This window comes from Nannobrachium achirus (genome assembly GCF_963921795.1).
Source record: "Nannobrachium achirus genome assembly, chromosome: 24".
NCBI lineage: Eukaryota > Metazoa > Chordata > Actinopteri > Myctophiformes > Myctophidae > Nannobrachium > Nannobrachium achirus.
The window spans coordinates 20,534,547-20,556,516 of NC_137831.1; the positions used below are offsets into that span (position 1 = coordinate 20,534,547).

The following is a 21,970-nucleotide window of genomic DNA, read 5'->3' on the forward strand; positions in this document are numbered from 1 at the left end:
GAAACTCCACTCCTTGGAGCCATGGCAGTGTTTTCCCCCTCTCTGTGTTCTGTGGCCTTTTGAGTGGCAAAGATAATATACCTAGTCACCAGAGATGGCGTAGTTCAGAAACTTTCATGGTTCCTCCCACATTCTCCAAACAACCGGCACCTCCCCTGTATTGTACGTATGGTGCAGTGATGTGATGATGAAAAGCTCCGGTGATACAACCACACCGTCCCCTGGACAAAGATGCGTACGTCCAGAGGCCAATGCACTTTTCTGAGCCTAATTATTCGAAAAACGACAGATTACAGAAAAAACACTGAATGTTTAGGGAGAAGGGCTTTTGGAGAGGAATGAGACTCCCGTCACTTCAGTTTAGAGCACTGCAGAGTGGAGGTGTACGCACCTGTGACCCGCTGATGCGTTGACACTCGTTAATGCACCGAAGAAGGCAATTGTGTTTCTGCACCGTCAAATAGGTCTACATCTATTCTAAGATATCGTCAAAGCCAAAGCTTTTATTTTTTTATTTTTATGGGGGGTTAATCCGGCCCGCGGCCCCTAGGGTTTCTGACAATGTGGCCCCTGAACAATTTAGTTGAATAGCCCTGCAGTAGGGTCTACATTACATTGTGCATGTACTGCATTTAGTTGTGTACTGTTCCCAATATGAAATGATGACCTACAAGTACCATAGGAGTAATCCAACTACGTCACCATATAATGGATGACAGACAAGTCAAGCACAAGAAATGGTTTATTTTAGTATAATTTTGGAACTCTTCGAGGCCAATCATAAATCAAGCCACGCCATTGTAATTTAACACAAGGTCATTCTGTCAAATGTTCTTATTTATGTATTTATTATTATTGTTATTTTCATGGCGTTTTTAAGCTTTATATCAGGTCAGTGTAGAGAGACAGGTAGCCCAAGGGCAGAGAGAGAGAGAGGATAGATAGCAGGGACATGCAGAGAATGTTAGAGAGGCAGGGGCTTAAATTTCTAAAAGGGCCTTTTGCTGAAAATATCGAAAATAGCAGACCTCCAAGCTCCAACCTCCCTCGCAGAGCTTGGAGGTCGGCTATTTTCGGTGCTTGATACCACACTGAACTAAGCATGATCAAGTGAATACTGGCGATGTGGCGTAACGGCATGGATTTCTATACACAGAGGGCAATTCTTTCAACATAAGATCCTGCGTTCAAGTTCAGGAGAGTTTTGGACAAGGCAATTCTCTTGAATGCTGCCTTCAGGTATGGCATGGAAAGAGGGCATTTGCATTTCTTTCACCATAGTAAAAACTGCATTCATGGTCTGGAGAGGGCACTCTTTACAGACAGCTAAAAAGGGTAGGGGCTCAAGCCCCCTTTGATGTCTATGTGTGCACGTGGCTGATAGATAAGACATTTGAGACTATAGAGGGGGCTCGGTTTCCAGACTGGGTCCTCGCGCTCACAAGAAGCATTATGGTCTGTGCCACTAATTGGCTGAGCCACCAGGCACCACGTCGCTCTATCAAAATCAACAGCAGAGGAAGGTGTTCTCCTCAGATAAGCGGCGCTTATAATTTGTTGAGGAAGGAAGGGTCTTTGGGTCTTTCTGTTGTCAGCGTGCTTTGAATCGCCGTGTCGCCTCAGCATGCGGTGCAGGCAGCGTCGCGATTCAATTGAACCCCCGTGCACTCATTCAGAAAACCAGAAGAACATGACTCGAGCAAAAACTTTCCAGGAAAACACGCATGCACACATATCGTCGTTGTCCAAAACCGTTGGGTTTTGTATTCCTCATTTTAAAAGTGACTTAAAATATTGAAAATGGCCGACCTACAAGCACACAACGCCTCGCACCGCGAGGCGTTGTGTGCTTGTAGATCTGCTATTTTCACCAGTCTTGTGCGACAGTCTTGTACGATGAAGCAAGGCTTTGCTTTGCGATAGAACGTACAAATTGAAACTTGGGAGATACAAGGTTTCAGAGTGACAATATACTGTGTCAGTGGTGTAAAGTAACATTTATTCAAGTACTGTACTTAAGTAAAATGTCGAGGCACTTTACTGGAGTAGGCTATTTAGAATTTTCAGTACTTGTACTTCTACTCCACTACATCTCAGAGGCTAATATTGTTCTTTTACTCCACTACAATTATTTTTAAACTTCAGTTACTAGTTACTTTGTAGATTTTGATTATTATTACAAAACATACATTAACCACTTCACTTCTTACAGTATACATATTTTGGCTATTTGAAATTAGCCGATCTACAGTAGATTTTCTACATTCTACATTGAGGTATTGATATACTTCTACCTAAGTAACAAATGTGAGTACCTTTTCCACCACTGTAATGTATATAGATATGTGTTTGCACTAGACTAGTGTTATTCTATTTAGAAAAGCCTCCTGCAGACAGGTGTTGAAAATGAGCACTTAGCACTAGGCCTGTCACGATTCATGAAAAAATCGATTTAAAATCGACCAACAGAGGGCGCACTCGAGTTAAACTTCATTCCTTCTTCAACGTCTCTGCGTGTTCAACATCTAACGTCAGGCAGACGCAGCGGCGGCTACAGTAGGAAGGCTCACTCGCTCAAAGCTGCCAGCGTGCCTCCGTTGCAGCTGCAGAGCAGAGCTCTGCGATTTTGATTGACAAAGAGAGCAGTTAGTTGAGTGCTGTGTCATTACTTTGCTGCTACAGAGCATAGCACTAATCAGTGCTAAGGGCTAACAACAACAATGCTACGTACAGATGCATGTTTCTGCCACTGGTTACAATGTGGAAACAACGTTTCTAGTGAAAACAAGAATTGACACATTCAATATATAAGCAGGTGAAATGGTGTGTTAGAAAGTCAGGGACTTTGAACAGTCTATCCACAATGAGACACTAGGTCTTGACTTTGATGAATTATTGATTTTGAAAAGAGGGTAAGAGTTGTTATGCCTTAGTTTGTGCCTGGCTTACAGTACAGTTGGCTTGCTATGTACCACAGAAAAAATGCATTCTTTGATACAGTATTGAAAAGAGGGTAAGAGTGTTGTTTAAAAAAATAACAGGATTTGACATTTAACAATTGATAAGTTTACACTATTCTGTCATTTGCTATTTGCCACTGTAAACATCTAAAACATACAGGATTCCTTGTAAGAGAAGACAAGTGAACTGAAATTGAATTGTTGTTTTTTGTCATTTGATAGTTCTACTGTATTGAAAAGAGCATAAGAGAACAGTATTTATTGTTAAAAGAAAAGAAAATACTGGAATTGTAAGAATTGTGGATTTTTCGGGGGTAATTTTTCTGGAAAATAAATTGGTGTTGAAAAAATCGTGACATCGTGAATCGTGAACCTTGAATCGTGATTCGAATCTTATCGTGAGTTGAGTCTTTGATCTTGACCCCCCTCCCAAAAATCTGCACGACGGCCCTGCGTCCACGTCAAATAAACACGAATAACGTAACGTAAGCGGTCGATTAACGTTCTTCTGCACTGAACAAACTGAGGTTAACAGACCAGTGGGAGGCGATAAGCTCATAAGGCTGCAATGATTGTCTTCAATTATAGACGAGAGAGAGAGAGAAAGAGAGGAGAGAGCGAGACAGACAGAGAGTGTGAGAGAGAGAGAGAGAGAGAGAGAGAGAGAGAGAGAGAGAGAGAGATAACTTGTCGCTTCATGCAGGCGTGTTGCAGAGGTCACCGAGGGGTTTTGGTGCTGAGCGCTCCCACGGGGGGCCCTGCTGAGGGGGTTCAGCAGGTCAATGTGCACCAGGGAGACTTGAGTCATCTAATACGATGCCAGCGCCTCTTCCATGCGGGCTCCGCGGGCGCTCGCCCACCCACCCGCTCCCACCCACCGGGGAAAATGCATTTGCATTCAAATCAAACGAAACTCATAGACCTTTGGCTCGGAAATAAAAGGGAAAGGATTAAGAAGAATATCATGCAAAAGCAAGCCGGTGTGTGCAGTACAACAGGGTACTGCGGTGCCACTCGTGTGTTAGACGTGCCGTTCGGAAGTGAAAATGCATTTCACTTTCCGTTTACCTTTCATATTGCGGCGGCCGTTGTCTGTAAGCCGCCGTGATGGAGTAGAGACGAGATAAAGGAGACAAGGAAGGGGGGAGGGGGGAGGAGAGAGAGAGGGGGGTGGGGTGAGGGGCCGATGTGAGCAGGGGGTGTCGCACCAAATTCTGGGCCCTGGGTACTTTAACTATTGAAAAATAACAGATATACAAGCTGCGAGCTTGTAGATCTGCTATTTTTGGAAAATCGTGAAGTCTTTGAATATTTCAAATCCTTCTAAGTTTTTTTTTTTTTTTTAAACCTATGTTTCTACGTCAGTGGTGCTCAAACTTTTTCATGTCAAGGACCCCCAAAATAGTATGTATTTGGCCACGGACCCAGATCTCAAAATATTTACTTCCAGGGACCCAACCAGAAGCAAAATTTGACTTACAAATGTTCGCTTATAAAAAAAATAGATATTCAAAGATTTGCTCAAATTCTCACGACTTTTCAAAAATAGCAGATCTACAAGCTCGCAGCGTGGCACTAAGTGCCGCGCTCTGAGCTTGTATATCAGCTATTTTTCAATAGTTAAAGCATTAAATCATTCTTGGCCTGAATGGGTTAAGACCCCGCCGTAGTTTTCACGGTGGACAATTCATTACTGTGTGGTAGACGTATTGCCGTCATGCCGTGTCAACCGCTGGGAGCTATTTAAAAACTTAAATTGCAGATAAAAGGATTGGCTTATTGGTGGGGACAGAGGCAGTGTGGGATACTTCAAACCCCCGGAAGCCTATAGAGATTTGGCGTATTGTGCGTGTTAAAGCAGATTATGCCTATTTTTCTGATTGTTGGGATTATAATCCACTCATTATGTGTCTGAAGCGCTTATACTGGAAGCTCTGCTTTCTAATGTGCAATGTAATGTGTGTGTGTGTGTGTGTGTGACGAAAGCCTCGAGCCGACAGAGCAGTGGTTCCCAAAACCTTTTAGCTCGAGACCCAAAAGAGAAATAGCAGATCTACAAGCTCACAACACGTCGCTTTGCATTGTGAGTTTGCAGATCGGCTATTTTCACTACTTCTTAAACATTTGTGTTCTAATTCATGGAATTTCGTAGATTTTTCTTCGATTTCTTCATGAGGCGTTGTGAGCATGTAGATCAGCTATTTTCACAATTTCTGTCTCTAATATTTGACAAGTTTAATTTGTCATTTTAGAGATATTAAAAAGTCCTTAAATTGTCACTTTAGAAATTTGCAGATAGGGGCCTATCCTCTTCTATACACTTAAACTTTATGTTGTTTTGTACACTGTTGAGAGAGAAAACAATGTTGCACATTAAGTTAATCATCTGGGGACTCCCCACTGCTCTATAAGCTAACTCTATTTAGGAGTGGGGTTTGTGTGTGGAGCCCTGGTGGACGGTGGAAAGCCGGGGTGACACATCATGAGAGGAGAGAGCCCCTACCTTCACTAGCGTGTCGCCCCCTGAAGGCCATCTGGGAGTTGGAGGCGCCGAAGCCCTCCATGTCTTGCACGGAGGAGGCCCTGCGGATGCTGCACACACTCTCCCCGGAGGCGGTGGGCGTGAGGGCAGGGTTGGAGGGGGCCGCGACCAGGCTGTCTGCCTGGATCTGCCGTGGCACCTCGGGGGAGGAGGAGGCGGCCCCCCGGGAGGCTCGGTCCTGGGGGCCTTTGGGCGAGGAGTGGTCCAGGGGCTCGGACACGGGCGTGGAGCAGTGGCTGGGGCCGATGAGCGCGTGCGTGTCGTTGGCGTAGGAGGGGCTGCAGCTCTCGCGCGTGGCGGGCAGCGGGTAGTCGCAGCGGGTGGCCACCGAGACGCTGTCGCTGTGGCGCGGGGAGTCCACCATGACCGCGTCCGGGTCCTCCTGGGGGAGGGACTGCTTGTTGATCCCCAGGAGAGGGAAGGCCGGCAGACGGAAGCGAAAGAACCTCCCTTTACCTGAGGGAGGGAGACAGGCCAGAAATGGAGGGAGGGAGGGAGGGAGGGAGGGAGGGAGGGAGAGAGAGAGAGAGAGAGAGAGAGAGAGAGAGAGAGACAGAGAATTTTAAAACCATAATACAATGTAACACTACACTGTAGATTATGTCATGTTGCTATCTTCATGTTCGAAACGATACTTCTGATTATGCACATAATATATTTCTATGTATCATCATCATCATCATTAACTCAACTGTTGCCAAAAAAAAAAAACCTTTGTAGGGAAAACCTTCAATATTCGATAACGTTGTTGAATACCACGGTATTAGTAAAAAGCATAATATTGTTTTTAATGTGTTTCTGCTTTAGGTCCACTGCCTGCCTAACCCAGATAATGAATAGCATATCCATGCATGCACATGGCACAGTACACATAGAATAAAGACATTAAATGCCTTATTTCCATTTTCCAACAATGGTTTTATTGAAATAACGACACTTTGTTACAGATGGACTGTGTTTTGCATGTGCTAGGACGGTGCATGCATAGTGTGTCTGTTAATTAATTTGACACATACACCAATACCTCATTTCAAGCCGTCTTCGTCGATATGTACAGTATACCTCGCATGTTGATACCTCGATGAAGATACATTTTCGATATATTGCCCAGCCTTACTATATACATAGCAGACAATTGGACTCGAGTCATAGAGACTCGACTCGAGTCGGACTCAAGTTGCAAATTTGACGACTTGCAACTCGACTCGGACTTGAGGGCAAAAAACTTGAGACTCGACTTGACTTGGAAGACAATGACTCCAGACTCGACTCGACTCGACTTGAGACACGGTGACTCGGACGACTTGTAGCATGTTGTTGTTTTTTCATTGTAGGCTGTTTTTTTTTTGCGGATATATTTCTAATATGACCGGCAGGGGGGTCGTTAACGTCAACGCTACGCTACGCTACGCTACGCTACTTGTGACTCGACTCGACTTGACTTGCCACAGCAGAAAAACTTGAGACTTGCTTGAGACTTGGACCAAATGTCAGATTACATAGGCTATTTTAAAATAGCCCATCTACAAGCTGCAAACAAATTTCATTGCAAATGCGTTGTGAGCTTGTAGATCTACTATTTTCCACGTATTTTCCGATTTGCATGGGGGTCCCTGGCACAGACTTTTTTCAGATGGGAGGGCTTGATAGATATTAATGAAGAAGTTTATAAAGCACTGCTATAATGTGCTATCCAACCTTCAGGAGGTTCACTGAGCATCAGAGCACTGCGAATTTGTATGACGGTGATTAATGGCCAAATATAGGTGTTGGTGCGATGTTTAATGAGTAATGTCTTGTCAACTCCAGCTTTCTGAGGACAAAGGTCACTTGCTCAGCCTCCCATAGAGCATTGCTGGCTGAACTCGCGAGCGCCGAGTCAAATTGACAGCCTGCCAGACCATAACAGCCCGCCGTGCTTTCTAATGAGCCTACAGGATTGACGTAACCCTCGCCGACCTTGATTTTGTGTTTTTGTGGTATCGTCACTGTCGGGCAGAAACCTTGTATCTCCAAGTTTCAAATTTGTAATCTTTTTCGCAAAGCAAAGCCCAGCTTCATCATACAATGCCGTCGCACAAAAGTAGTGAAAACAGCAGATCTGCAAGCACACAAAACGCGAGGCGTTGTGTGCTTGTAGATCGGCTGTTTTCACTAGTTTAAGTCATTTCTAAAAGGATAAATACAAAACGAACTGTTTTGGACATACAAGGTTTCCACCCGACAACGACGGTATGTTTGTTTGTGGCAAAACTAGCACCCCACCCTCCTCTCCGATATCTTCCAGCCGCTAGAATCTGGCCGGCGGTTTGCCTTTGGTGCTGATCAGCCTGCCAATGCGGCTAGTTTTGAGAAATAAAAGACCCAGGCAGGATCAAAACAAACACCCTCCTTCTCCCTCAGGCATCAGTACAATCTTCAGTAGCGTTCAATTATTCATGGTGGAAGACACTATATACAGGATTGTTATGGCGCCGGTGTATTGAGGAGTCCCGTGAAGATTACAAGCACATTTTTAATGAGTGAGGCCAGGACTCCAGGTGAGACGAAGGAGACGTCAACAGAGGAAGTGATATTTACGAGGCAGCCGTCAAAGTGGGCAGGTGGCCGTGAGGGTAATGGTTATGAAGGGAAAGACGCTAGTGGACGCAGCAATAACAACGTTGAAGTGCGCAGATAAAAGTCCACGCTCCATAAAATTCATGATAAACGTAACTGGCGCGAGCAGAATTTAACCTCGGGAGACATTTTGTGCGCACGTTAAAAAAGAGAGAGGATGGACGGATTCTTACGGGGGTCACCTTGGGAGCTACAGTGAAACCATATCCCCAGCCAGAAATACGATGCACTTATTTGTGTAGCATGCACTGTATAGTAGGTAGGGATGGGACGATACGCGATATTATCGTTTATCGTGATAAAAACACACTCGCGATAATCGTATCGTGGAGATTTGATTTATCGTGATATCGTCCTCCGTCATGCACTGGGATCAATTTACCTTTTATTTGCCGAGCTGCATATCCGGTACCACTTAAACCCTCTATAATTGGTAAAAGGTACTTTTTATGTAGTTGATAGTCTTTTTTTCCCACTCTCAAATGTCTTTGCCAAAAAATAGCCGAACTACAAGCTCACAACGCGTTGTGAGCTTGTTGATCTGCTATTTTTGGTCAAATGTTCCGCCCCAGGATAATGGATTTTGATTATCGTGATAATATTGTAAATCGCGCGCGTGTGTGTGTGTGTGTGTGTGTGTGTGTGTGTGTGTGTGTGTACACACTTGTATCACTACAGTATATACTACACTAGGTCTAGTAGAATTTGAGAAATAGCAGATTGTGAGTACCATTTTCCTGGTTGAAATAGATATGGGGAGTTAGGTTTCCAATTAGGATAGGATTCAGGTTGGGGTTGGGTTTAGGATTAGGCATTTAGAAGTTAGGTTTATGAGTTATACCCGATTTATGTACTTGTTGAGATTTTATGAGTTGGGCACCAGCAATCCCGCCCCCTCTCCTCCCAGACCCCTCTCCTCCCAGACCCCTCCCCTCCATTTCTCCCCCAGTGGGGGCGGAGCAGATGCGATGATTGACAGGCGATGATTGTGGGTCGGGACCCCTATAGGTGGGTCCCCACATTATTTAGCGGGGGTCCCCAGATGACAGTGAAGTGGGAATTTAAGGGCTTTTGAGACCTTTTTAATACCTTGAGAAAGAAAGAAAGAAAGAAAGAAAGAAAGGACCATTCCTGCATCAAAAGTCATCAATAAACTATACAATACTTTACTGTTATATAAACTCGACACTTGAAAATAGCAGATCTACAAGCTCACAGTGCGCTTGTAGATCAGCTATTTTCACAATATTTATTTGTGGAACCGAGTCAAACTAAATTTCCTGACTCAACTTGTCAGGTTGGGGGGGGGGGGGGGGGGGGTTAAAATATGCTTATTTTGGGGGTCACGGCCTGAAAAGGTTGAGAACCATTGCCAAAGAACACAGTGAGAAAAAAGAAAACTGCAATGGCTCACTGGGGTGGATTTTTCAGTTAAAGGGATATTTCACTTTAAAAAAAAACTTTTTTGTCATTTTATCATCATCTAATCAGCCTTTTTATTGTATTTAATTGTTTCCATTTTCGCAAATAATTATTAAAAATAAATGAAAAAGGTTATTGGAAAAAACACGGCCTGCTTACGTATTAAGATCGAGGGTGTTATGATTCAGCAGAAAAGATAATGGGTGTTTTTAACAAATCTATCATGGTTAAAATAGAGTTTGACGTTACAATGGGTGTGTATGGGGAGAGGCCCTGGGCCTGGAGGGCCTTTAAACATTATATTGAATCAAGCAAATTAAAAACTGTTCAGGGTGTTCATGAAAGCCTGATTAGACTGATAAAATGACCAAAAGTTTTTTTGAAAGTGGAATACCCCTTTAAAACCTTCATACTCGTTTGAAGGAAAAATGTAACAGTCATGAAACCTTTAAAAATGACATTCATAAAAATCCCCCCTACTTACTATAACTGTTATGGTCTCACACATCGTACAGTACAGTAACACAAACGTGTGTGTGTGTGTGTGTGTGTGTGTGTGTGCGTGCGTGCGCGTGTGTCGACTCCCGACACGTGCTGACCATTATTTTCCCACCGACGCGCTTGGGGCCACAGCATGTGCAGACGTGTCACCATGGTGACACGCAGGCACAGCTCACAGGCCTCTGCGTGGGCAGAGAGCCGTCCGGCCGCCACTTCAATTGGATGAATCATTTAACGGTGGTGAGCATCCCGTATACGTTGTCTGTATCACCACCACCCAGGGGTGTCGCACCAAAATTCTGGGCCCTGGGTACAAGGATTCACTGCGGGCCCCACCCATGAATGTTCTTCATTGCCTGGTTAATAAACCAGACCGAACACAACAACACCCCCTGGCGGTAGTGGTGTTGTAGTACGGTCTGGCACCGATCCATCGAGATTCTATTTCCTCAACCAGCTTCAAGGGTTGGCCAATCAGGGCTGTATGCTTGGGGCACGTGGTTTCTGTAAGCTTGGGGCACGTGGTTTGGGGCAAACCCCTGAAATGAAAACTCTTCCTGAAATCCCAGACTCTCTTCCCAAAACGAAGTGTGTGATAGAGGCTGGCAACGCCAGGCAATGTTCTTCATAGAGGGAGGGGGGTTTAACCCATTTGGACTGGGAACGCATGATTACGCATTATTTTGTGCTTTAACTATTGAAAAATAGCAGATCTACAAGCTCATAGCAGATCTACAAGCTGCGAGCTTGTAGATCTGCTATTTTTGGAAAATCTTGAATATTTCAAATCCTTCTAATGTTTTTTTGAAAAACAATTGTTTCTACGCCAGTGGTGCTCAAACCTTTTCATATGAAGGACCCCCAAAATGATGGGTATTTGGCCACGGACCTTCAGAAGAGGGAGAGAGGAGCCTCGTCGACAAACACAGTTCCGATATACTTGTCTTCCTCAGCGTGTGTCAGATACACGCTGAGGAAGACCCGGTAGGGTCAAAACGTCCGCTTGTTGCAGCTGCTGGGTCAAAAATGAAATACATTCGAAGAAGTCATTCTAAAGTGAGTGCTGGCATCTCTTTTGTAAAGTACATCTGGCCACGGACCCCCATCTCAAAATATTTAGTTCCACGGACCCCCCAGAAGCAAAATTTGAGTTAAAAATGTTCGCTAAAAAATTACATATCGTCGTTGTCGGGTGGAAACCTCGTATCTCCAAGTTTCAAATTTGTATGTTTTTTCGCAAAGTAAAGCCCTGCTTCATCATACAAGGCCGTCACACAAAAGTAATGAAAACAGCCGATCTACAAGCACACAACGCCTCGCACCTGTAGATCGGCTGTTTTCACTAGTTTAAATCATTTTTAAAATAGAAAATGCTAAACGAACGGTTTTGGACATACAAGGTTTTCACCCGTCAACGACAATATATTCAAAGATTTGCACACATTTTCACTACTTTTTTAAAATAGCAGATCTACAAGCTTGCAGCGCGGCTGTGAGCTTGTATATCTGCACTTTTTCAATAGCTAAAGTATAAAACAATTCCAGGCCGCTCCACCTTGGGCCCTAGTAACCCAGTCCCCTTTTCCCCACCCAATTGTGACGCCCCTGACCACCAACACCGCCACGCTCTCTCCATCCTCCTCCCGAACAAGCCCGAAAGCCACCTGGCCGCGATTGCAGACATCGATTCGATCCATCAGCCTGTCCCTTATCTTTTTTTTGCATTACGGGGTGCGACACAACACGACACAAAAGAAAATAAATAAATAAAATAAATAAACTGAGAGTTGATGCTACAATACAGTCGATAAGATATGCCGTGGACAAGCCCCAGGTTGATTGTTTTGGCCAGCGGCGGTAGAAGGCAACCGCCAGCTGCACGGCTGCAGGAAAACACAATGGAAATTGAAGGATAAACTGATGTTTTGACTTGGCTGGGCAGCCGGGAACACTAGCTCCTTTTACTCTGGTGACATTGACAAGGAAGGACAGAGAAAGCGATGGAGAGAGGGAGGGAGAGAGAGAGGGAGGGAGAGAGAGAGAGAGAGAGTGTAAAGAAAGGAACCCATTTTAGACTTCTTGGGTCAGTGCGGCGTGTTCAATTACTGTACCTGTCATGCCAAAAATGTTTAATTGGTATTCATTATTAAAGGTGCCTGTAGGATAATGCACTGTGTGATATAACGAGTCAATCAACGTGATGGAGATGAGATAAAAAATGAATTGGCATTCGCGCATCCCTCGCTCAACGTTGCGACCTTGGGTGAGCCGACGCTGAATTTATGGTGAAAGATGAAACAAAGATAAATCGTCGTTTGCGCTACTTGTGTTCAACCTTGTGACGCGACGTCACAAGAAACAAAAGTTTAAGCCATTAACGGAATTGTCTGTTTATGTAAGATATTTGCAACTAGACTGTCACCCCACAACTTGAAAGGAGAACAAAACACACTGAGTAATTACATTTCAGTCAATCCGTGCGCCGACTTTTTATCCGAGTGGGTTTATAAAAAGTACCTTTACTCACCACAATTATTTGAAAACTTTAGCTAGTATTATTTTACTTCAACCCTATATATACATTTCAGCCATTTGAATATAGCTGAAAACTACAAGCTCACATCAACATGAGCGAGCGTTACAGCAGCCCCCTGGAGCGGCATTTCCTCCGCTCTGCTTGTATGCTCTGGCAATGTTACCAAGATGAATCCCTTGTTCATTTCCAAATAAAATAATTAACCACAAAATGTTTCTTCTTTGAGTCAGTGAAAAGGAAGAAACACCAGTCCAAGTCCAGGAAGTGAGTGAGGGTTTGAGATATGCATTTCGGTGTTGATAACGTGTTTTCACACAAGGCATTGCAATATTGGGAGTGTGAAGCTGCGGGCCTATAATTAGGATGAAACCAGTGTGGTGCCCCGTTGTGGTGCTCTTGGACAGTGCTTCTCAAAAAAAATAATTTCAAGGCCCAACATAACTCTCAAGGGGAGCACACACTGGACGCGGGCGGCTGCGCAAGACTCTGAACCCCTATAGGGGTTCAGAGTCTTGCTCAAGGACTCTTCGACACTAACTCTGGGTGAGCCGGGGATCGAACTGGGAACCCTTCGGGAACCCGCCGTGTTCTAATGATGGTTTGTCTACCCCTGAGCCACTACCGCCCCACAGAGTGGGGACAGACAGACAGAGCTTGCACCAACCTGCTCACCGGGAGCAACTAGCTAGTTGCTCCCGGTGAGCAGGTTGGTGCCTTGCCCGGTTTCCTCCGCCACCGGCGTATTAATGTGTGTGTGAATGGGTGAATGTAATGCACAATCTATGTTAAAGTTGCTATAAGCAGTTTTCTGCTGACTTAAGCAGGAAACACGCAATTGCTTATTTTAATTTTTTATTTTATTATATTCAGACGGCTAAATGTGCTTCCTAAAGAAATGTTATGTCTGTGACACTTCCTGGGGCCACAATCTGCCTCCAAAACTAGTATTTTTATCTGTGAGAAGTTCTGTCATTGGTCTGCTTATTTGGCAGCCTGCCAAATAAGCAGACCAATCAGGACCGCCTCTTGTTCTTGTTCGGATTGGTTGACCTGTCTGTCAATCCTTTTAGCCCCGGGTCGGCTGGTTCATGCACCAATGAGCTGCTAGTGACAGAGCTTCTTACAGATAAAATAATAGTTTTGGAGGCAGACTGTGGCTCCTAGAAACGCCACAGAGACTAGATTTTTTTAGGGAGCATTGTTAGCCGCCTGAATATAATAAAATAAAAATAAAAAATAAAAATAAGCAATTGCGTGTTTCCTGTATATGTCAGCAGAAAACTGCAACTTTAAGCGCCTGGGATAAAGGCGCTATACAAATGCACCATTTACCAGTTACCCCCATGCTGTTCTGTCAGTGGAATGCTTTAATTGAGGGAGAACGGAATTAGGGATGGAAGTTCTATTTACAGCCACAAACAAGCAGGGTAAGAGCTTAATTTTGTACTGTGTCATACAACGGTAGTTCACATTACACATTACATCCCACAGCCTGGTGGAATGATACTGTAGGTCTGAGGCAATGCATTCACCGACAGACCCTCTACTACAGGGGTCTTCCATGTTTTCTGTCCTAGGACCCCTTAGTTGAGAGAGAGAGATGAAGCAGGGACCCCCACAACCTGTTAATAGATTCCATAAAGTTTCATCATTTGACAGCACGATCATCAGTGTATTTTGGATTCATGTCAATTTGTGTTTTCAGATATTTAACCACTTGAACCGTCAATACTTAAAGGGCCTCTTCACCTCTGGGACAACCCTATCTTATTTTATTGTTGTTTGGGACACGATCAACACAATCCTGAGTTATTGTTTGTGTTCAGTCTGTTTTTTGAGATATTTTAGTATTTCAGCATGTACTGGTGATGCATTTTGCATCATATGATGCAAAACGCATCACTGATGATGTACTTAGTCTTATCTTTTTCCCCTCTACACCCAACCTCTTTGCCGAAAATAGGTGAGAGGTGTTGTGAGCTTGTAGATCTGCTATTTTTGGCAAAGGTTCTCAGAATATGGACTCTAGGGTACAAGTGGTTAATATAAAAAAGGAGAAAAAAGTCACACAAAGATTTGGAGGACCCCCTGTAGTAACTCTGAGGACCCCTGAGGGGTCCCGGACCCCCTGTTGAAGACCCTTGCTTTACTACTACTAGACGGCTTCCCCTCCAGGAACCACGCCATTAATTAAAGAGAACAATGTAAACATGTTCAGTGGCTGTGTTCGGTCACACATAGCCACACATTGCGTCTATAGATTTCATAGACGCAAAATTCAGGCCTTTCATTAATATTTCCTTTGATCTGATTTTAGATTGTCAATTATAGAAGCTTGTTTTCTTCACGCAAACATACATTCATCATTCCCTTTTTCTTTAAAAAAAATAGCAAAAATAGTAGATCACAAGTTCACAACACACCGCATTTTATGGTTATTTCTATATTTGTGCAATTCTTTTTAATCAGGCTTAAGTGGTCACTCTTTTGCCACCCTCTAGTTTGTATATGAAATGACGCCTCAAGGACAGTAATTAGAATTACAGCATTTAAGCCATTCACACGCAGTGGTGTGTGTCTAATTATGGCGCCTGCGTAGTAGCGACTTATGTTCTGCAAATCTCTTAACCCTCAAATACCTGGAACGTGTTGTTTTATGCGATTGTTTTATGCTTTAACTTTAGAAAAATAGCAGATATACAAGCTTGAGTGCCGCGCTGCGAGCTTGTAGATCTGCTATTTTTGAAAAATCGTGAAATGTGTGCATTGAATATCTTTGACCCGATCTTTGACCCGACTTCTAAATCCTTCTTCTAAATCACGCTGTTCTCAAACTTTTTTCATGTCAAGGACCCCCAAAATTACAGGTATTTGGCTGCAGACCCCCATCTCAAAATATGTTGTTCCAGGGACCACCCAGAAGCAAATATTTGAGTTACAAATGTTCGCTTAATAGATATATTCAAAGACTTGCAAAAAAATAATAATCATGATTTTTCAAAAATAGCAGATCCAAGCTCGCAGCGCGGCACCGAGAGTGCAGCGCTGTGAGCTTGTATATCTGCTATTTTTCAATAGTTAAAGCATTCAATAATTCTAGGCCTAAATCTCTTAATTAGCAAGAAATCCAGTCACGCTTTTCAGCACTGTGTGTGAGAGGAGAAGAAAGCCGTGCATGTTGCTATTTTTAAAAGGTGATATTGAGCACGCTGGAAGCACACGCTGGGCTTCACTGCCCTTTAAGTACTAGCTGGGCTGTGTGTGTGCGTGCGTGCGTGTGTGTGTGTGTGTGTGCAGGGCTGTCGCACCAAATTCTGGGCAAGGATTCACTCACATTTTGTGCTTTAACTATTGAAAAATAGCAGATATACAAGCTCACAGAGCGGCACCGAGTGCAGCTTGTAGATCTGCTATTTTTAAAAAGTCGTGAAAATTGTCTTTGAATATTTCAAATTCTCCTAAGGTCTCCTAAAGAATAAACATGTTTCTATGTCAGGGGTGCTCAAACCTTTTCATGTGAAGGACCCCCAAAATGATATGTATTTGGCCAAGGACCCCCATCTCAAAATATTTCGTTCCAGGGACCCCCCCAGAAGCAAAAATGGAGTTACAAATGTTCGCTTAAAAAATACACATATTCAAAGATTTGGACAAATGTTTTCAAAAATAGCAGATCTACAAGCTCGCAGCGCGACACTCGGTGCCGCGCTGTGAGCTTGTATATCTGCTATTTTTCAATAGCTAAAGTATAAAATAATTAAGGCCCCTCCACCTTGGGCCCTAGTAACTCAGTCCCACTCCCCCCCCCCCCCCCTTGTGACGCCCCTGCGTGTGTGTGTGTGTGTGCGAGTGCGAGTGTGTGGTCTCTTTTTATTTCAGTCTCTCTCTGCAAACACTCCAGAGTGGCATTACAAAAGCGGAGGACGCATAGTGGCCCTGGTTGCTATGATACTGGAGCGCAATATTTGCATGGGATACTAATTGGGTCTTCATACCCCCACCCCTGATGTTGGGCGCTTAAGTTTAGGGGAGAAGCAAGAAAAAGAGAGAGACAGAGAGGAGCAAAAAGGAGAACTTAGCTCAGGTGAAACATAAAACGATATTCTCTTTATGATTTTGCTGACTTAGGTGACGTAGGGATGGGACGATATGAACATTTCATATCGCGATCATTGCGACAAAAGAAATCGCGAGTTACGATATTATCGCGATAATCAAAATCCATTATCCTGGGACGTACTTTTTTTTTGGGTAAGTACCTTTTACCAATTATAGAGGGTTTAAGTGGTACCGGATATGCAGCTCGGCAAATAAAAGGTGAATTGATCCCAGTGCATGACGGAGGACGATATCACGATAAATTAAATTTCCACGATACGATTATCTTGAGTGTTTTTTATCACGATAAACGATAATATCGCTTATCGTCCCATCCCTACTAGTGAGTGAAGGTGAAAGCGTGCTGGTGGAGTTAATGGCTTTGCCAACCTATTTGCATGTGGTGTCGGCTATGAATGCGCTCCCAGCTGCCCAATTATCCAGTATATTCCAGTGCAGTTCACCTTTTGACCTAAACCTTACACTATACTACAGTATATCCTATACACTTTGCTGACTGGGGGCCACGAGAGGTCTATACTTGGTCCCCTTAAATATTCCCTCTGAAGTGTAGACCCCAAACTTTTAATATTTTGTTATCGGTGGACAGGATTTTGAACCACAAAGAAAGAAAGAAAGAAAGAAAGAAAGAAAGAAAGAAAGAAAGAAAGAAAGAAAGAAAGAAAGAAAGAAAGAAATCTGCAGGTTAAATGATTTCTGTACAGAGTTAAGGCCCATTCCCACTGGGCCAGATAACAGATAAAACAGAACTCTTTCTCCAGATAAAAAAAATCTCTTTCGCCATTCAAGTGGATGGTAAGATACAGATAAAAAATATTATTAAAATATTTTTTTATCTGTGACATTTTTTTTATCTGTATCTTATCATACACTTGAATGGAGAAAGAGATTTTTTATCTGTTATCTGGCCCCAGTGGGAATGGGCCTTTACAGCTAAATCAGACACAATGTATTGTATTTTTCTGTACCATATATCAGCGTGGGATATAGGAAGAAACAAGCATGCCCCCAGTAGAGTGCAAACGTCTTCCAGGGCCTACAAATCTCCCCAGATTGCTCATTTGAAGGTGTCGCCTGATGGTGGTACTACAGGAACGGTCATGGGGGTCACGAAAAACCAATAATGTCTTCCTCCCGGGAGCATCCATGTGCACAGCAGATTGTGTCTGGGTGACACAGGGGTGGAAAGATACGCTCATTCTGACACTGAACGTTTGGCCCCTGATGGCGGCTTGAGAGGAACAAGGAAGGGGTCACAAAAAAATTAATTAGCAAGTTGGCAATCCAACTCGTTATTTCGAAGATTTGCTGATCACAGCAAACAAACGGTCAAAAGCGTAACCTCTTTAGTTGGAGGTAACTGTCTCTATCTAACCCAAATGACAGCATACAGTAGTAATTGCGACCGTCAGGTCACAGTTACTATCAAAACCTCCACCGGCTGTCAGTCTGTCCTTCCGTCAGTCAGTCAGTCAGTCAGTCTGTCACGTCACACTTTTGCCCTACTCATATCTCCACCAGACCGCCACCCTTCATTTCTCACAAGGCCCTCTTCTAGCGCCACCATGAGGCCGATTCTTGCAAAACACATTTTTGGACACTGCTCCTACAAATTTTGCCCTAAAATCACACAAAGCGGTACACAGTATGTCTACAGTTCTGTCACCAACATGGATCTATCCCATTTAGCGCCACCATCAGGCTGATTTTTTCAAACACAATTTTGGACACTGCTCCTACAGATTTTGCCCTAAAATCACGCAAAGTGGTACACAGTATGTCTAGAGTCTCACCAACACGGATGGCCAATTTTTACATGTGACCTGACGGTCGCTTATCTTACTGGTCTGTCCTATTGGCTATTCTTCTAGGTGGCACAACAAACTTGACCAGTTTATTACATAACATAACTATCAATAGGAAAATAATATAGGCCATGGGTCTTCAACAGAGGGTCCGGGAGCCCTAGGGGGTCCTCAGAGTTACTACGGGGGGTCCTTCTAATCTTTGAGTGATAGAAAGTTTGTTTCTCCTTTTTGCCAAAACATTTTTGGCAAAGAGCTTTGGTGTAGAGGGGAAAAAGAGCAGACAAAGTACAGAGGGAAAGGTCAAGTTTATTAAGTATTGACGGTTCAAGTGGTTAAATATCTAAAAACACAAATTGACATGAATCCAAAATACACTGATGATTGTGCTGTCAAACAATGAAACTATATGGAAACTACTGCATATGGAATCTATGAAAAGGTGGGGGTCCCTGCTTCATCTCTCTCTCAATTAAGGGGTCCTTGGCCTGAAAACGTTGAAGACCCCTGATATAGGCAATCGTTGCCTCTCTCACTCGCCTCTTCAAATGCAAATGCTGGCCGTTTGGCTCTCCCTGCTAAACAAAATCAATGGACGCCTGGCACCACCCTTGCATCAATGGTTTGCAGAAACATTGACACATGTCCTAATGCAATCTGTAGTGTAGTGTAGTGTCTCAGCATCCCTATAATGGCCTGTCCATACTTTGACCGAAACCGCAGTTTTCGGTCAAAAGGTCCTTTTCTACCATAAAATTATATCCCTCGGGACTTCTGAAAAGCATTGGACCGAACGAGAGTTCGGAAATTTGCACGTCGGAAAACACAACTCACCGAACATTTCGGTCGAGCCTTTACTCAGTGATAGAGACATTTTTGGAACAGTCGTTGGCTACGAGGCAGGCAGGCTATCAGCCAGACTGATAGCCGACGGCATCAAAACGCCTCCCAGCTAATCATCTGTGCCATTTATGGGTCTGGAGGGGGGAAGCCTTCCCAGCAAGCACGCATCACGGTCCAAATGGGGAGGATTCAAGATGGTTCACAGGATGGATGGCGTGCCGTGGAGCCACAGAGGCAAATCGATATAAGCAGCACCTTATTCATGGCTGCTTATTCCCCTGGGGGAGGAGGGCTAATGCGATACATGGATCATGCAGCCCTGCACCATTTCAATACTGGCCCTCTACCACACGGCTCTGGTCCCTCTCGTCTCCTTCTGCAGTAAGTGTTCATATCGTTGCTCGTATACCAACCATGATATTCATGTATATTTATATCGTTGCTGTCCGGTGGAAACCGTGTATGTCCAAAACCATTCCTTTTTTGTATTATTATTTATTTAAAAACGAGTTAAAGTAGTTAAAATAGCAGATCTACAAGCACACAACGCCTCGCGATGTGAGATGCTTGTAGATCTGCTATTTTCACTAGTCTTGTATGGTGAAGCAGGGCTTTACGGAAAAAAAACATACCATTTTTAAACTTGGAGATACAAGGTTTCTGCCCGACAGTGACGATATTTAAATGAATGCCCTAGTTAAGAACTATCGGAAATAGTCAATCTATACGTTCACAACGTTGTGAGCTTGTACTGTAGATTCACTTAGTAGTTGAGAGGTAGAGCCCGCAGACCGCCACACACAACCTTCATCAGGTCAGTATCTTTCTTTACCAGTAAGAAGCCTAAGGGCGAAAAGCGACCAAGGGCGAGGTCGCGCCATCTGTCTTGGAATTATAGATTCTGTTAGTGTGGTTCTCCTAACAGGGCACCATCTGGGATACAATCCCTTTTATGCCCATACATGGAGATCCCTGCTCTGACTGAGTATCTGACATCACTGTGATGTCATCTGTTTATGCCCATATATGGAGATTCCTGCTCTGAGTATCTGACATGACTGTGAGGTCACCTGTGATGTCACAGTGATGTGTCAGGGGAACCACAGCGTCAGGCGTTAGCCGTCCGTGACCGTGTGCTGTGACGGTTCTGATAGTTAACTGCGACCTATCGTTGCAATAATAAATATTTAATAACCACCAAAAAGTATTAACACAAGCTTCTGACTAGTACTGTACATAATAACTACATGTTAGGCAGGAACAAGAAGATTTAACCATTGCATAAATTGAATACAGGTCAAGCAGATTTAACCATTTATTGCATAAATGGAATATAGTTCATCTTGGCGTTTGAAGGGCTCCGCGTTCGGAGATACTCCCTGAATTTTGTGCAGGCTTTTCTGAGCATGCTAAGCAAAATCAGGGAACGCATAACAATACCCCCCATAGGGATAGAATAGCAAAATAATAGCATTGACATGAACTTAGTCAAAATCACAGTATTGAGCTTAACAACATTGACATGAAACTTAGTCAAGATCACAGTACTTGAGCTTAACCACATTGATGTAACTTAATCAGACAATCACCAAGTATTGAACTTAGCCAGACTGATCGTGCAAATAGGTGGAGGCTGGGGTGGAGGAGGGAGCAAGCAGCAAATGATTCCGAAGCTTCGGAAACTAAGCATTGGTAGAGAAGCAAGCCATATTTAAAGGAGCCTTCCCTACTGATTGAGCGCTTTGAATGGAGTATGGCAGTCATGTGACATAATGACCAGCAGATATGTTAATGAGGTATGAGAACAGAGCTGACTGAAATCTGACTACAGCTGAGCAGCAACCTGACTCCCATGTCCTGCATAAACTAACGCTGACGCTTCATTGGATCCATCAGAACGCCGGTTCTTATTTTCCATTTCCTGAAAAGCAACCGCAGGTTTTCCCCCTACAGTGACGACATTGCAAGAGCATGACGAGCAGCGGGACGCATTTACATGTGTGGAGGTTAGCGTGCATCCGGAATGCCCGAAAAACCTTCAATTATGCAGGGGGGGCCGCGGGAGCTCCGCCGCACCCAGCATCCATCTACCCCAGCAGGGAAGGACTGCTCAAGCTGAGGAACAAGACATGCAACCGTGGAGACTGTAGAGTTAATGGAAGGAGTGTAGGAGGGTAAAGTGCACTACTGAGGGAAAGGCAAACTCGCTAAAGGCTACACGCGTAGACAGGGAGAGAGAGAGGGAGAGAGAGAGAGAGAGAGAGAGAGAGAGAGAGAGAGAGAGAGTAGAGAGATAGAGAGAGAGAGAGAGAGAGAGAGAGAGAGAGAGAGCAGTGGTGGAAAAAGTACTAAAATGTTTTACTTAACTCATCCAGAGCCCAGGACATTAACGGATTAGGGGGTCCAGAGTGCCCCCTCCCGGCCCCATTAACGGCCATTGTCTTATTTTGAAGGCCAGAAGTCTAGACCGGAAGTACTTCCGGTCTGACGTCATCGGATCCTGCGACGGAACCGATCATTGTTTACGTGGTGCCATGCTGGATTGCATAGGAGCGTTTATACATGTGTTTTATAAGCGAGCATCTGCCTCCATCTTCGCTTCTAAAGTGTTGTTTTGAGATAA

The 21,970-nt window shown here is 44.0% G+C and overlaps 1 protein-coding gene across 1 annotated transcript in view; it reads right to left on the bottom strand.

Annotated features, from left to right (window-relative positions):
* LOC308280136 (voltage-gated inwardly rectifying potassium channel KCNH7-like) overlaps positions 1–21,970 on the bottom strand; it is a gene marked incomplete at both ends in the record, with an annotated part of 206,348 nt that overhangs the window by 78,415 nt on the left and 105,963 nt on the right. Inside the window, 2 exons of the mRNA XM_080720398.1 lie at positions 4,029–4,052; positions 5,464–5,958. Of these exons, the coding sequence (XP_080576524.1) occupies positions 4,029–4,052; positions 5,464–5,958 (519 nt within the window). The remainder of the gene's footprint in view (positions 1–4,028; positions 4,053–5,463; positions 5,959–21,970) is intronic.